Source organism: Sus scrofa, chromosome 5 (assembly GCF_000003025.6).
Source record: "Sus scrofa isolate TJ Tabasco breed Duroc chromosome 5, Sscrofa11.1, whole genome shotgun sequence".
Lineage (NCBI taxonomy): Eukaryota > Metazoa > Chordata > Mammalia > Artiodactyla > Suidae > Sus > Sus scrofa.
Window position 1 is genome coordinate 24,413,767 of NC_010447.5, and position 15,572 is coordinate 24,429,338.

At 35.2% G+C, this 15,572-nt stretch overlaps 1 protein-coding gene across 1 annotated transcript in view; it reads left to right on the forward strand.

The window, feature by feature from the left end:
* The window catches only part of LOC102166013, a 175,865-nt gene continuing 160,805 nt past the window's right edge, over window positions 513–15,572 (forward strand). The window contains exon 1 of the mRNA XM_021091908.1: window positions 513–1,851. Coding sequence (XP_020947567.1) covers window positions 1,531–1,851 — 321 coding nt within the window. The 5' untranslated portion in view covers window positions 513–1,530. The remainder of the gene's footprint in view (window positions 1,852–15,572) is intronic.

The window sequence follows — 15,572 nt, forward strand, 5'->3', positions numbered from 1 at the left end:
GCTACAGCTCCGATTCAACCCCTAGCCTGGGAACCTCCATATGCCGCGGGAGCGGCCCAAGAAATAGCAACGACAACAACAACAACAACAACAACAACAACAACAACAACAAAAAAAAATTAAGAGTAAGTTCTCAAGTGAAAATAAAACAGACAAATTACTTAAAAGAAAAAAATGAAGTTTTTTTTTCAAGTATTGAATGAAAGTTTTTCTTGTTTTCTTTTAAATGTTGGATATCAAATCACAATGGTATTTTTATTCCATTGGCTATATTAAAAAGAATGACTAAACATATTTTCTTAAAATGCTTATATTTTTAGTACTCCAGAGGTTGCACCCTTTGGAATTATTTACAATTATGATGGGAGTTCCCACTGGGGAGCAATGGGATTGGCAGCATCTTGGGAGCACTGGGACGCAGATTTGATCCCCAGCCCGGTGTGGTGCGTTAAGGATCTGTAGTTGCTGCAGCTGTAGCTTAGGTTGTGACTGTGGCTTAGATTTGATCCCTCACCTGGGAACTCCATATGCTGTGGGGCAGCCAAAAAGAAAAGAAAATGTTAGAAAGCTTTAGACATCGAGTTGAATGTGTGAAAGGCATTTTTTTTTTCAAAATTATTTTAGGATAATATACAAAAAAATCACTCAAACTCTGAAAAGAAATAGCTCTCATATACACTAATCATTGAGAACCAATAGTGCATGCCATACTGCCTTTGTAAGTGGCATAAAAACTCAGGGGCATAATATCATGATAACAACTTACTTTGAACAGTGTCCCAAAGAGTACGGAATGCTTTAAAGAAACTGACATTATAAGAAACTTTGGCTAATATTACACTATTACTAGAGAAGGTCATACTTTTCATTCATTCATTAGCAATCCATTCATTTCTTTGCTTAGTTAATATTTGTGATCACCAAATGTTGTCAAGATCCTGCTCTCGTTGTGAGGACTACAGAAATGAGCAAATTGGGATTTGTGAATTCAGTAAGCTGAGAAAATAGTGAGATGCAGACACTTACAGATAACTAAATCATAAAATAGCTTTAAGAAAAAAGGGAACTTTATGCTTTGAGGTGGTGGTGGGACCACTGTGACTTTTCATGGCCCACTCAATTTTTATATTCTCTGTTAGGTAGTGGGCTATGGTAAACCGGATCAGCTGTTTGTAGACAAACACACTCAGATCTGAATCTTAACTTTTACTAACTGTGCAGCAAGTAAATCTTATTTTTCTAATGTATAATTTCAGACTAATAGCAGGTTTCTCAAAAGGTTATTATGAAAAATATGTAAGAAAAATACAAAATGCCTCGCAGAGTGATGGAAAACATGGTGGATAAAGCTGTCTACTTTCCCCCTTTTTTTGTCTCTGATTCTCTTAGAAAAGATTCTATCTCCTTATCAGGGGCCCCTTTTCCTTCTCAATCTCATTTCATCTCATCTCTCCCTGACTCACTAAGTACCACCCAGTTGCTGCTTTCCTGCTAAGAATTTCTCTTAGAAGCTGCACATATTTTATTTTCATGCTGGAATATGCTATTTGTGGAACAGCTAGCTGCTTCTTATCTTTTAATTTTCAACAAAATATGGCCTCCAAAGAATCTTCCTTGAATCTTCGCCTATGCAGCCCTTGTACCATCGTTTATTGTCATATATCCTGTTTCATTGTGCTTCTCTTAACATTGCAATTGAGTTTACTTGAATTTCTCTCTGTGTGTATTATATATACACACACATATATGCATATACAGATATACGTATACATGCACACACATACATGTTCTATTTTTGCAGATCTGAATTCCTTGAGGACATGGATTGCATCCTCTCCTGACAAAAGACAGGTACTCAAAAATACTTGTTGATTAAATGAATGGCTAAATATCATCAGTATCATACACATCCCAAGATCTGAAATATAAAGTGATCCAGAGTAAATTTTACTGGGCACCAAGAATAAAACACATCAGAGTTCCCTCTATGGCTCAGTGGGTTAAGAATCTGAGCTTAACAGCTCAAGTCTCTGTGGAAGCATGGGCTCGATTCCCAGCCTGGCATAGTGGTGACCACTGCCATAGCTGTGGCACAGGTCACAGCTGCAGCTCAGATTCACTCCCTGGCCCAGGAACTTCCATGTGCCTCAGGTGCAGCCATAAAAAAATAAAGAAGAAAATATATCAAAATTTGAATTTAAATAGGCTATTTAATATGTTATTTAACTAGGCTTTTAACATGCATATATGCTTTTAAAAAACTTTATGTAAAAAATTTTAAAATATAAGTTTCTGTAAGGAGACTAGAAAGCATAGTAAGATATGCAAATGAAGCTCCATCAAATAGAAACTGTATTAAACATTTTATTACTTACATTTTGTTATTATATTGTATTACAGAGGAAAGAAGATAAGGTACATTGTCAATAAAAGTAGATTTTTCAAATTAGAAATTTTTCCCTGTAGACTTAATTTATGAAATGTTGAAGTCTAGTGGACTTTTTCCCCAGTTTTCATACTAAAGTTTACCTTCGTATCAATTTGTACATAGATATTAAGAAAAAAATGGGAGTTCCCGTCGTGGCGCAGTGGTTAACGAATCCGACTAGGAACCATGAGGTTGCGGGTTCGATCCCTGCCCCTGCTCAGTGGGTTAACGATCCGGCGTTGCCGTGAGCTGTGGTGTAGGTTGCAGACGTGGCTCGGATCCCGCGTTGCTGTGGCTCTGGCGTAGGCCAGCGGCTACAGCTCCGATTAGACCCCTAGCCTGGGAACTTCCATATGCCACGGAAGTGGCCCCAAAAAATAGCAAGAAGACAAAAAGAAAAAAAAAAGAAAAAAATGAAAGTAATCATCAGGAATATCTCACACATTAATTGACTAGATATATAAGTGCTTTGGCCTATGTTTTGAGAAAGTCCACAACAAAACAGTGGCCTGGAAATTATAAAAGGAGAAATTAGAGAAATAGGAAAAAGATTAAGAATAGGTTTTGAAAGCTCTGAATGCTGCTCTCTTGAAGTGTTTAAAAAACACTAGTTCTGAATGGAATGGACCACTGTGTTAAGACGAAATTTAAAATTTCATAGTGTATTGAGTTCAAAATATTTATTTAGTCCTGAAGAAAGTGGACATTTATACTTGGGCTTTTACAATGATATGTTCCCTAAGTTTAGGTGATAAATTCATTAAAACAAATTGTTCTCAAGTGTCAGTTTAGAAAGGGAATCAAAATAAGGGGACAATTTAAAAGTCAAAATATGCTACAAGGATATTATGTAGAAAATCAGTATTAGAGTAAATCAATTCATGAAAAAAAGTGAGGAAAGAATGGCTCTAAAATTCTTTTTAAGTTTGTGTTTCCTTTTTTTAAATTTATAAAATATAGATGATTTACAATATTGTGCCAGTATCTGCTATACAGCAAAATGACTCAATCATTCATATATATGTATTATACATCCCTTTTCTTATATTATCTTCCATCATAGTCTCTCCTAGGAGATTGGATATAGTTCCCCGTCCTATACAGTAGGACCTTGTTATTTATCCATTCTAAATGTAATAGTTTGAATCTACTAACCCCAAACTCCAAGTCCATCCTTCTACCTACCTCCTTCCCCTTGGCAGCCATGAGTCTGTTCTCTATGTCTATGAGTCTATTTCTGTTTTGTAGATGGATTCATTTGTGCCAAATTTTAGATTCCACATATAAGTGATACCATATGGTGTTTTTGTTTTTCTCATCTGACTTACTTAGTATGAGAATCTCTAGTTCTGTCCATGTTACTGCAAATGGCATTCTTTATTTTTCGTGGCTGAGTAATATCCCATTGTGTATTTGTATCACATCTTTTTAATCCATTCATCTATCAATGGACATGTAGGTTGTTTCCATGTCTTGGTATTGTGAATAGTACTGCTATGAACACAAGGGTGCATATATCTTTTTGAATTATAGTTTTATCCAGAAATATGCTCAGGAGTGGGATTGCTAAATCATATGGCGACTCTATTTTTAGTTTTCTGAGGTACATGCATACTGTTTTCCATAGTGGTTATACCAATTTACATTCCCACCAACAGTATAGGAATGTTCCCTTTTCTCCACACCCTCCCTAGCATTTGTTATTGGTAGACTTTTTAATGATGACCATTCTGATTGGTGTGACATGGTACCTCATTGTAGTTTTGTTAAGTTTATGGTTTTCATGCTACAAAGCACTTCAGTTATCAAGAAATCATACTGACTTACTCATATCTACTTGTCACTGAAAGAAGCCTGTTGGTATATGAATGGCAATAATTGCATGTAGTTGGGGTTTTTTTTGGTTTGTTTTTGTTCTTGTTTTTTACTTAGGAATTTGGCATTCTTTTATTCTTTGAATATTTGCAATTATCCTTAAAGTTGCTCTATCACCCTCATCACCCACCACTCAGTTCCATTTTTAAACTGAGAAAACTAATACCCATAGGAAAAGCTGTCTTGTGCAATGTCACACAGGTTTTGAATAATAGACCTGGGAAGCCTGTCTTTGAACTTGTTATTCTTCACTCTTCCTTACCAAATGCTTAAAGAGATTGATTCTAGTTTAGTAAGTTGCCAATGAAGTATGTAAGAAGGCAAATGTGGATCAATATCAAAGGTAAAAATTTAACCATTGGGGTGATTTCATGACTAATCCTGGAGACAGCTGTCTGTGCAATACACTCGGGACCCTCACAGACTACCTGCCATCTCTAGATCACACTTTGGGCAAAGATAGATTGATGATACCATAGAAGTATCAAAACTTTCTGAAAATAATTTAGAGGCTCGAAATTCTTATCTTAAAGTGGAATAACTATAGGCATAAATAAGAAAATTTAATGGCTTGCCAATCAATTTCTCTCCATGAGAATTTTGGAGGATTCATGCATATTTTTTAAAAAATCATCAGGCAGTTCTTTGTTTTAAATATTTAACATTGTAGCCAGATGTACACAGATAATTAAAAAATAATTACTGAATTTTTAAGATAAAATGCAGCACCTAGATGTTGGCTGATGGGAAAGCTTAAAAAATGGTAAATAAGGGAGTTCCTGTTGTGGCTCAGTGGTAACAAACCCAACTAGTATCCATGAGGATGTGGGTTCAATCCCTGGCCTCACTAAGGGGGTTAAGGATCTGGCATTGCTGTGAGCTGTGGTGTGGGTCATAGATACAGATCAAATCTGGCATTGCTGTGACTGTGACATAGGCCAGCAACTACAACTCTGATTCGCCCTCTAGCCTGGGAACTTCCCTAGGCTGTGGGTGTGGCCCTAAATCGACCAAAAAAAAAAAAAAAATGTTGAATAGTGCCCCACCTTCAATTTGAGAATTAATTTATACTAGAAAAAGTATGCATTTGCTATTTAAAGCATATTTCAGTAATTAGCTTTGAGAGGCAGATTATCACTAGGCCACTTTTTCTATTAAGTTCTTTAAGATAAGCGATGGGCATTATTTATTCTTAAAAAAGAAAGAAATTCTCATATATACTACAGCATGGATTAACCTTGAAACTAATATGCTTCATGAAATAAACCAGTAATAAAAGGACAAATATTGCATGATTCCACTTATATGAGATAGCTAAACAGTCAAATTCATAGAGACAGAAAGTAAAATGGTGGTTGCCATGGGCTGGTTTGGAGGAGCCATAGAGAGCTATTATTTAATGAGTACAGATTTTCTGTCTGGAAAAATTGAAATGTTCTGGAGGTGGGTGGTATGGTCACACAATCATATGAACATAATGCCACTGAACTGTACATACAAAATGATTAAGATGATGAGTTTATGTGTATTTTTATCAAAGTTTTTTTTTTTTTTCCCAAAGTTCATTGTCTGGTTGTCTTTTTGCTCTAACTCTCAGGTTCAATCTACATGTCCTCTGGAAATCTCTTAGGATTCAACATTAATAAGAATTAAATATCAAATCCTACTTTCATTTCACTGTCTCAGTGGGCAATGGCACCATCTGTGTATTTGCCCAAATTAGAAACCTAAGAATCAGCTGTGACCCATTTTCCTCCTTCTTCTTCATTCTCACCTCTAAACAGGTAATAAATCCTGTTTTTTTTCCCCAACTTAAGATCTCTCAAATTTCATACTTCTTACTCTCCCATCATCCAATCCCTAGTTCAAGTAACCAAATTTCTTACCTGTCTTACCCCAGCAACTTTCTAATGGGACTCTTTACCTACCATCTTATTCCACTCTGTTCAGTTTTTAGCACCATAGAGTTATATTTAGAAAATACATATCTGTTCACTCCACTTCCCTACTTAAAATTAAGTTCCTCCCCAGAGACCTCAGGATAAAGTATAAATCCTTAGCATCGCATTAAATACCTGCCCTCTTTGGACTCGTTGATTCTTCGAATTTCTTTCTACATTCATCTCATGCATCCAATCAAAAAATGTTTATGGAGTACTTTCCGTATGAAAAGTCTTTGCTAGGTACTGATGGTGCATGTTGAATAAAATAGACAGAGTCTATGTTTTCATGGAGTGTATAGTCTAGTTTAGAATCCAAACATTAATTGTAAAAGTCACACAGATAAATGTACATTACAAGCAATGATGAGTGCTCACAAAGAAAGATAGAGGATAGTGTGAGAATGTATATGATCCAGTCTCAGAGTCTAAAAAGACCTCCTGCAAGGAGGTGCTATTTAAGTTGAGATTTTAAAGTTTTCTATGAGTTTTAAGTCTACCAAGTGGGAAAAACAAATTCTGAGCAGAGACAGAGAGAACATGTTCTCTCTCTCTCCCCTCTTCTCTCTCCTCCCTTCTCCTCTCCCTTTCCCTCGTCCCCATCCCTTCCCCTCCCCTTCCTCCCACTCCTGCCTGTGGCATGCAGAAGTTCCCCAGCCAGGGCTCTAACCCATCTTTGCTGCAGCAGTAATCAGAACCACAGCAGTGACAACACCTGATCCTTTAACCACAAGGCCACCAGGGAACTCCTGTACTCTATTTTAAGCAAGATGGAGGATAATGTATTTGAAGAGCTAAAAACAGTGTGAGTTAATCACAAAGAGAGGCAATGGGGTACAAACGGAAGCCAGAGCAATTGATGGATGGCCAGGGTCTTGATCTCTATTTTTCAAGGAATGCTTCGGTCATTTTGATTTTTTTTCTCTCTGTTACACATGCTCTCATTTCATTTTTGTGTTTGTGTGTGTGTGTGTTTTTCGAAAACTTTTATCTTAGAACAGTCTCAGATTTACAAAAATGGCAAAGTTTGGGCATAGTTTTCATGCAGCCCACACTCAATTTACTGAGTCTTAATATCTTAAAAATTTTTTTTATTATAGTTGATTTGCACTTTCTTAATTCTTGCTCTAATTGTGCTCACTCCTGTGCATAACTCTTCTGCAGCACTTTCTACCATATAACATCATGTTTTTGACTAGAACACTAATATTTTGAAGAAAGGAGCTAGATATCATTCATTTTTGTATCTCTATCACCGAGTACTATTTATAGTATAGTTTCATCAACAAATATTGACTATTTATTATGGAAAGGTACTAAAATAGGAATTCTGAAGAATATACATTTGTATAAATACCACTTTTAAGGAACTTGGTATTTATTATAAAGGATTATGATGACAAACATCAGGATTCATTCTTTACTGAAACCAGATGTGCACAGAGAGGAAAGACACAACAGCTTCCTTAGACTAACTCTTTGAAGGCAATCATATATATATTAGAGTTTAACAAATGCATTATGTCTTTTAAGAAGTCATATTCACCGTATGTGGCTTCTAGCTTTTCCTTTTTTTCTTCTTAGCACTCCAATTCAATAGAAGCTTAAGAAGAAGGTGAAAAATCCATAGAAAAATGAGAAAAAAATTTAAGAACTCTTTCAACACTCTGTTCAACCAGACCAATCCCACTTGTCAGGATATTTAGTTCAAATATTATATTTTACCAACTTTCTTTTTAAACATAGTTTCCATGAGCTCTTTTCCTGCATCCCTATGTTTTTGCATACTGTTTTCATCAAGCCTATTTTAAATTTATATCTCCCTTTCCTATCTGAAAGTGATTTTAACCACACAACAACAACACAAAATCAGTGATAGAACACATCACCATAACTTTTTGGTGGTAAGCATTGAGTTTGCTTTCACTTGACAGGACAACCTTTTGCCGTTAATACATATAGAATCCCTTCACAATTATGGACCTCAAAATCTCAATTTTAGCTTTGTTCAAATCTACTGACACCATTTTTATTTGGTCTGCCTGCGTTTTGCCTTTCTGATGAAAATTCTAGATCTTACACCTTGATTGCATGGAAATAGAATATACCCTAATTATAGAACCTTATGGAGAAGAAATGATACTTAGATTTTTATTGTATTTTTACATTTCCCAGCACATACTGTAGAGAACACTAACCAACAAGATAAACCATGCACAAGTGTTGTATATCTTAATAAGTTTGGAAAGACTAGCATAGCTCTTTTTGGAGAAAACCTTTTTATTTTAAGACTCTACCAATCCTATAGTAAAGAAGTCTTTGACATTGCCCAAAGCTATTTTACCATAGACATTGTAATTTTCAGTAATGGCTATTATGCCATAAAACTAAAATTTGAGGGACACTTTGGGAAATGCTAATATGATAAATTCTTTCAATTTTATAAATGATAAATGCTGTAAATTATCAAATGATAATATGATAAATTATTTCAAATTATGTATTTATATAAATTTCTTTAGGGCCACATCTCCAGCATATGGAAGCTCCCAGGCTAGGAGTCAAATTGCCAAATCTTTTAACCCACTGAGAGATGCCAGGGATTGAACCTGCATTCTCATGGATACTAGCCAGGTTCTTAACCTCCTAGGCCACAAAAGGAACTCCTCTTTCAACTTTATAAATGAATCAAGTGAAGAGTTCCTGTTGTGGCTCAGCGGGTTAAGAACTTGACACAGTGTCTGTGAGGATGTGGGTTTGATCCCTGGCCTCGCTTAGTGGGTTAAGTATCTGGCATTGCTGCAAACTGTGGAGTAGGTAACAGATGTAGCTCATATCTGGTATTACTATGGCTGTGGCCTAGGATCCAGCTGCAGCTCTGATTTTACTCCTAGCCTGGGAACTTCCATATGCCTCAGGTGTGGCCCTAAAAAGAAAAAAAAAAAAAAATGAATCAAGTGAAACTTACATCAGTAATGACATAATACCTTCACCAAAGTAGTTACTGGTAGAATTGGGAGTTGAACACAGCTCATTTTCCTCCCAGCCTTCATCACAAGGCCCATGTTCTTTAAAAAGACAGATAGGTACACAAGTGTGTGAAACAGTCTATGGAGTCTTTAAAATTATTAGGATACCATATACAAAACAGATGGCTGAGCTAATGCTGTGATTTAACTAAGCTTATGTTTAATATCACATTTAATGACTTCAAGTATATCAGTAAAAAGCATTTCTTATTGACATTTAGGAAGGATAATAAAGTAATCCACTTGTAAGACCATATGAGATTTATGGTGTATTCTCAGTTTGGCCCTGTAAGTAACTTGAAATTAGGTTCTAGATGGGAGTATAAGGCAAGTACAGTGCACGTAATGAGACTGTATTTCAACAAAATATTTGGCAGGGACTTTTTATTTCACTTGTAGAAAAAAATGAAGAAATACTATTGGGATGGTTGTATAATTTGGTGGATTAGTGACTAGCTAAAATACTCTACTCACATAGTGCTAATTAAAGAACTGAGGATAACTTGGAGAGAAATTTTTAAATCTCTTTTCTTGATCCTGTTCTTTCCAATGCTTTTATCAGTTACCAGGATGAAAATATAAAAGGGACAATTATAAAAATTGCTAATGGCTTAAAGCTCACAGAAACTGTCAATTAGATATGATATGGGTTTAAAAATATTTTAACAGGTTGTAGCCTGTCAGTGTGTTGAGTCTAACATAAAATTCTCCAGGAATAAATGGAAAGTTGTGCTGATGAATAGAAAGCAAATGAAACAAAGAAACCAAAGAAAGTATTCTTCAAGTTCAGGACTGGGAAAGATATGCAAGAATCTTCAGTTGAAGTACAAATGTGTGATAAAGGTCATTTTAATGAATTTAATGAATTGGACTCCAAACTTTCCAGGATGGTGAGAGTGAATGGAAAGAGAGAAGGCATGCATGTAGTTTTGTTAGCTTTTTTTTTTTTTTTTTAGGTTATGTATTAAATGCTCCTGGTTTTCTCTTTAGTTCAGTAGTATTTATATTTTTGTAGTAGATTATACTAGCTTTACAAAATGATTTAAGGTGTTTTTAGATTTTCCTGAATTCCATGGTAGACATCATTGGACGTATATGTTCTTTTGAAAGTTTGGGAGCAATCATCTAGAAAAAACTCTGGCCCTAAATCCATTGCTAGTTATAAATCTTGATAACTTTTTTTTCTGATTGTTCTGTGATGCTTGGACTATTTAGATCTTATAATCCTTCCCAGATATATTATTTAACAATTGTACATAAACAGAAATTTTTCTATTAAAATTATTATTTGCCAATTTGTTACATGAGATTATTTGCCAATCCTTCTCAGATATTTTTATTTTAAAATTATACATAAACAAAAATTTCTACTTATGGGAAATAACTAAGTGGGGGCAAGTATAATAAGTTGGGGGGGAATTGTGATAAATACAGATAGAGTTGTCAAGTATGTGATTGGATATGTGAGTCTTTAGCTCAAAGGAGAACTTGAAGCCAGAGACATAAATTTAGCTTATCAGAAATGGAACTATAGAAATGCTCCTGGACCTGTTAACAAGAAGCAAACATACTTTATAGTTTGTTTTTTAATGGTTTAGTTCGCAATAAACTTTTTTTGCGTGGGTCTTTTTATGGCCATATCCACGGCATATGGAGGTTCCCAGGCTAAGGGTCGAATCAGCTGCTGTCCTATACCACAGCTCATGCAACGTTGGATCCTTATTCTGTTGAGAAAGGCCAGGGGTTGAATATGCATCCTCTTGGATGCTAGTCAGATTTGTTTCTACTGAGCCATGACAGGAACAGCCGTAATAAACTTTTTAATATAGACTTTTAAAAGTGTCTGGACATACAAAGAAGCAGGAAAATATGACCCACAATCATGGGCAAAAAAATCAAAGAATGAAAACTGACCCAGTACAGATATAAATGTTATAATTAATAGACAATGATTTTACAAAATTATAATTAAACTTCATAAAATAATTAATGGAGACATAAAGATATAAAAAAGACTCCAACTGAATATTTGAATATGAAAAGCACAATGTGTGAAATTTAAAGATTGGTAAATAGATAGACTTGAGCACAGATTAGACACTGCAGAAGAAAAGATTTGTGAAATGTAAACCATAGTCATAGAAACTACATAAATTGAAATGGGGGCCACAGGAAATCCATGAACAAAAACCAGTGAGCTGTGGGAGAACTTGAAATGGCTTAATAAAGATACAGTTGGAGTCCCTGAATGAAAATAGGAGAAAAATATATATGAAGACATAATGGCTGAAAATTTTCTAAATCCTGTGAAAATTATAAACCCACAGCTCCAATAAGCTTTAAAAACCCCAGGACAAGGAACATTCAGTTAGTATAATGCATTTGATATTCACCAATATTATTGGTATCAATTGTTCATTCTTTTTTGTTGGTGAATATACTCTACTATATGAATGTAGGACAGTTTATCCATTCACCAATTGAAGAACATTTGGAATGTTTTTAGTTTGGGGCTGTTATGACTAAAGCTGTTCTATAATAGTGTATAAGTATGATGTGGCATTTTCTTTGTGAAGTGAACTCTTTGATGTTTCCTTCAGACGAACACATTCAGATCAATTTTGGCCATAAGATGCATTATTTTCGTTGTCCTCTTTGTACTTATCAATTCATATTCAAATGATTTTTAGTATTTCTCTTAAAATACAGCATCAAGTTTCTCAACTAGGTGAATGGACAATAGTGGAATTATTACCTCTCATCATGTGTATTCTATCTATTGATGTGGTTCAAGTTAACATTACTTCCAAAGTAACTAAATAGTGCACTTGTTCATCTTGCAGGGATGGCTAGCAAAACTTTTCCTAGATACTTCCACATAAGCTGCTTTTAGGAAACAGTGAAAGTTCAAATTGGAATATGTTAGTTTGTTCTTCATATCTGTCACTTAGTAATGGTGAGTATTAGAAAGACTCTTAATTTTCTGAAAATTCATTATTCCATCTACAAAATCCAGATACTAATAACAGTTACCATGGAGATATATTTGGAGAATCAAAGATATATGAAGAATTTTGAGACATATAAAGTTCTATGAGCTTATACTGCAAAATTTAAAATTATTTTTATTAAGCTGAATAATTTACTTTTTGAAATCTTACTAAGGGTTGGCACTTTGTCATTTCTTTTTTTTTTTTGGTTGATTATACTTTTTAATATATTTTTTATTTTTTTTAATTCCCCAGTATATTTTTTTCCACTGTACAGCATGGTGACTCAGTTACACATACATGTATATATTCTTTTTTCTCAGCATTATCATGTTCCATCATAAGTGACCAGACATAGTTCCCAGTGCTACATAAGAGGATCTTATTGCTAATCCATTCCAGGGGCAATAATCTGCATCTATTAACTCCAAGCTCCCAATCCATCCCACTCCCTCCACCTCCCCCTTGGAAACTACAAGTCTATTCCCCAATTCCATGATTTTCTTTTCTGTGGAAAGGTTCATTTGTGCCATATATTAGATTCCAGATATAAGTGAAATCATATGGTGTTTGTCTTTCTCTTTCTGACTTATTTCACTCAGTATGAGAGTCTCTAGTTCCATCCATGTTGCTGCAAATGGCATCATGTTGTTCTTTTTTATGGCTGAGTAGTATTCCATTATATATATATATATATATATATATATATATATATATATATATATCACATCTTCCTAATCCAGTCATCTGTTGATGGACATTTGGGTTGTTTCCATATCTTGGCTATTGTGAACAGAGCTGCAATGAACATGTGGGTGCATGTGTCTTTTTAAAGGAAAGTTTTGTCCAGATATATGCCCAGGAGTGGGACTGCTGGGTCATATGGCAGTTCTATGTATAGATTTCTAAGGTAGCTCCTTACTGTTCTCCATAGTGGTTGTACCAGCTTACATTCCCACCAACAGTGCAGGAGGGTTCCCTTTTCTCCACAACCCCTCCAGCACTTGTTATGAGTGGACTTATTAATGATGGCCATTCTGACTGGTGTGAGGTGATATCTTGTGGTAGTTTTGATTTGCATTTCTCTAATAATCAGGGATGTTGAGCATTTTTTTCATGTGCTTTTTGGCCATCTGTATATCTTCCTTGGAGAAATGTCTATTCAGGTCTTTTGCCCATTTTTCCATTGGGTTGTTGGCTTTTTTGCTGTTGAGTTGTATAGGTTGCTTGTATATTCTAGAGATTAAGCCCTTGTCAGTTGCATCATTTGTAGCTATTTTCTTGCATTCTGTAAGTTGTCTTTTTGCTGTGCAAAAGCTTGTCAGTTTGATTAGGTCCCATTGGTTTATTTTTGCTTTGATTTCTGTGGCTTTGGGAGACTGACCTGAGAAAACACTTGACAGGCTGATGTCAGAGAATGATTTGCCTATGTTCTCTTCTAGGAGTTTGATGGTGTCTTATCTTACATTTAAGTCTTTAAACCATTTTGAGTTTATTTTTGTGCATGGTGTGAGGGAGTGTTCTAGTTTCATTGATTTGCATGCAGCTGTTCAGTTTTCCCAGCACCACTTGCTGAAAAGACTGTCTTTTCCCCATTTTATATTCTTGTCTCCTTTGTCAAAGATTAATTGACCATAGGTGTCTGGGTTTATTTCTGGGTTCTCTATTCTGTTCCATTGGTCTGTCTGTCTGTTTTGGTACCAGTACCACACTGTCTTGATGACTGTGTCTTTGTAATAGTGCCTGCAATTTGGGAGAGTTATGCCTCCTGCTTGGTTTTTGTTCCTCAGAACTGCTTTGGCAATTCTGGGTCTTTTATAAAGACCATATAAATTTTTGGATTCCATATAAATTTTTGGATTTTTAGTTCTAGTTCTGTGAAAAATTTCATGGGTAATTTGAAAGGGATTGCACTGAATATGCAGATTGCTTTGTGTAGTATGACCATTTTTACATTATTAATTTTTCCAACCCAGGAGCATGGAATATCTTTCCATTTCTTTACATCTTCTTTAATTTCCTTGATTAATGTTTTATAGTTCTTGGCATATAAGTCCTTTACCTCCTTGGTCAGGTGTTTTCCCAGGTATTTGATTTTTTTGGGTGCACTTTTAAAAGATACTGTATTTTTGTATTCCTTTTCTAATATTTCATTGTTAGTATACAGAAAGGTGACTAGTATACAGAAATGATTTCTGAACGTTAATCATATCCTGCTACTTTGCTGACTTTGTTGATCAGTTCAAGTAGTTTTGGGGCTGAGTCCTTAGGGTTTTTTATATATAGTATCATGTCATCTGCATACAGTGACAGTTTTACCTCTTGTCTTCCTATTTGGATGCCCTTTTTTCTTTTGTTTGTCTGATTGCTGTGGCTAGGACTTTCAGTACTATGTTGAATAACAGTAGTGAGAGTGGGTATCCCTGTCTTGTTCCAGATTTGAGTGAGAAGGCTTTCAGCTTTTCTCCACTGAGTATTATATTTGCTGTGGGTTTGTCATAAATGGCTTTTGGTGTGTTAAGGTATGTTCCCTCTATGCCCACTTTGGTAAGAGTTTTTATCATGAATGGATGTTGGACTCTGTCAAATGCTTTTTCTGCATCTATTGAGATGATCATGTGGTTTTTGACTTTTCTTTTGTTAATGTGGTCTATGACATTGATTGATTTGCATAAGTTGAACCATCCTTGTGAACCTGAGATGAATCCCACCTGGTCGTGGTGTGTGATCTTTTTGATATGTTGATGGATTCGGTTGGCTAAAATTTTGTTGAGAATTTTTGCATCTATATTCATCAGAGATATTGGCCTATAGTTTTCTTTTTTGGTGGTATCTTTGTCTGGTTTTGGAATTAGGGTGATGGTGGGGTCATAGAATGTCTTTAGGAGTGTTCCTTCTTCTTCAACCTTTTGGAAAAGTTTAAGGAGGATGGGTATAATTTCCTCTTTGTATGTCTGGCAGAATTCACCTGTGAAGCCATCTGGTCCTGGACTTTTATTTGTAGGGAGTGTTTTTATGACATATTCAATTGCATTTCTAGTTATGTCTGTTCAGTTGATCTATTTCTTCTTGATTCTGTTTTGGCAGGCTTTAAGTCTCTAGAAAGTTGTCCATTTCTTCCAGGTTGTCAAATTTGTTGGCATATAATTGTTTATAGTATTCCCTCATGGTTTTTTGTATTTCTGTAGTATCCATTGTGATTCTTCCTTTTTCATTTCTTATTTTGTTTATTTTGTTTTTTTCTCTCCTCTTCTTGGTGAGTCTGGCCAGAGGTTTCTCAATTTTGTTTACCTTTTCAAGAACCAGCTCT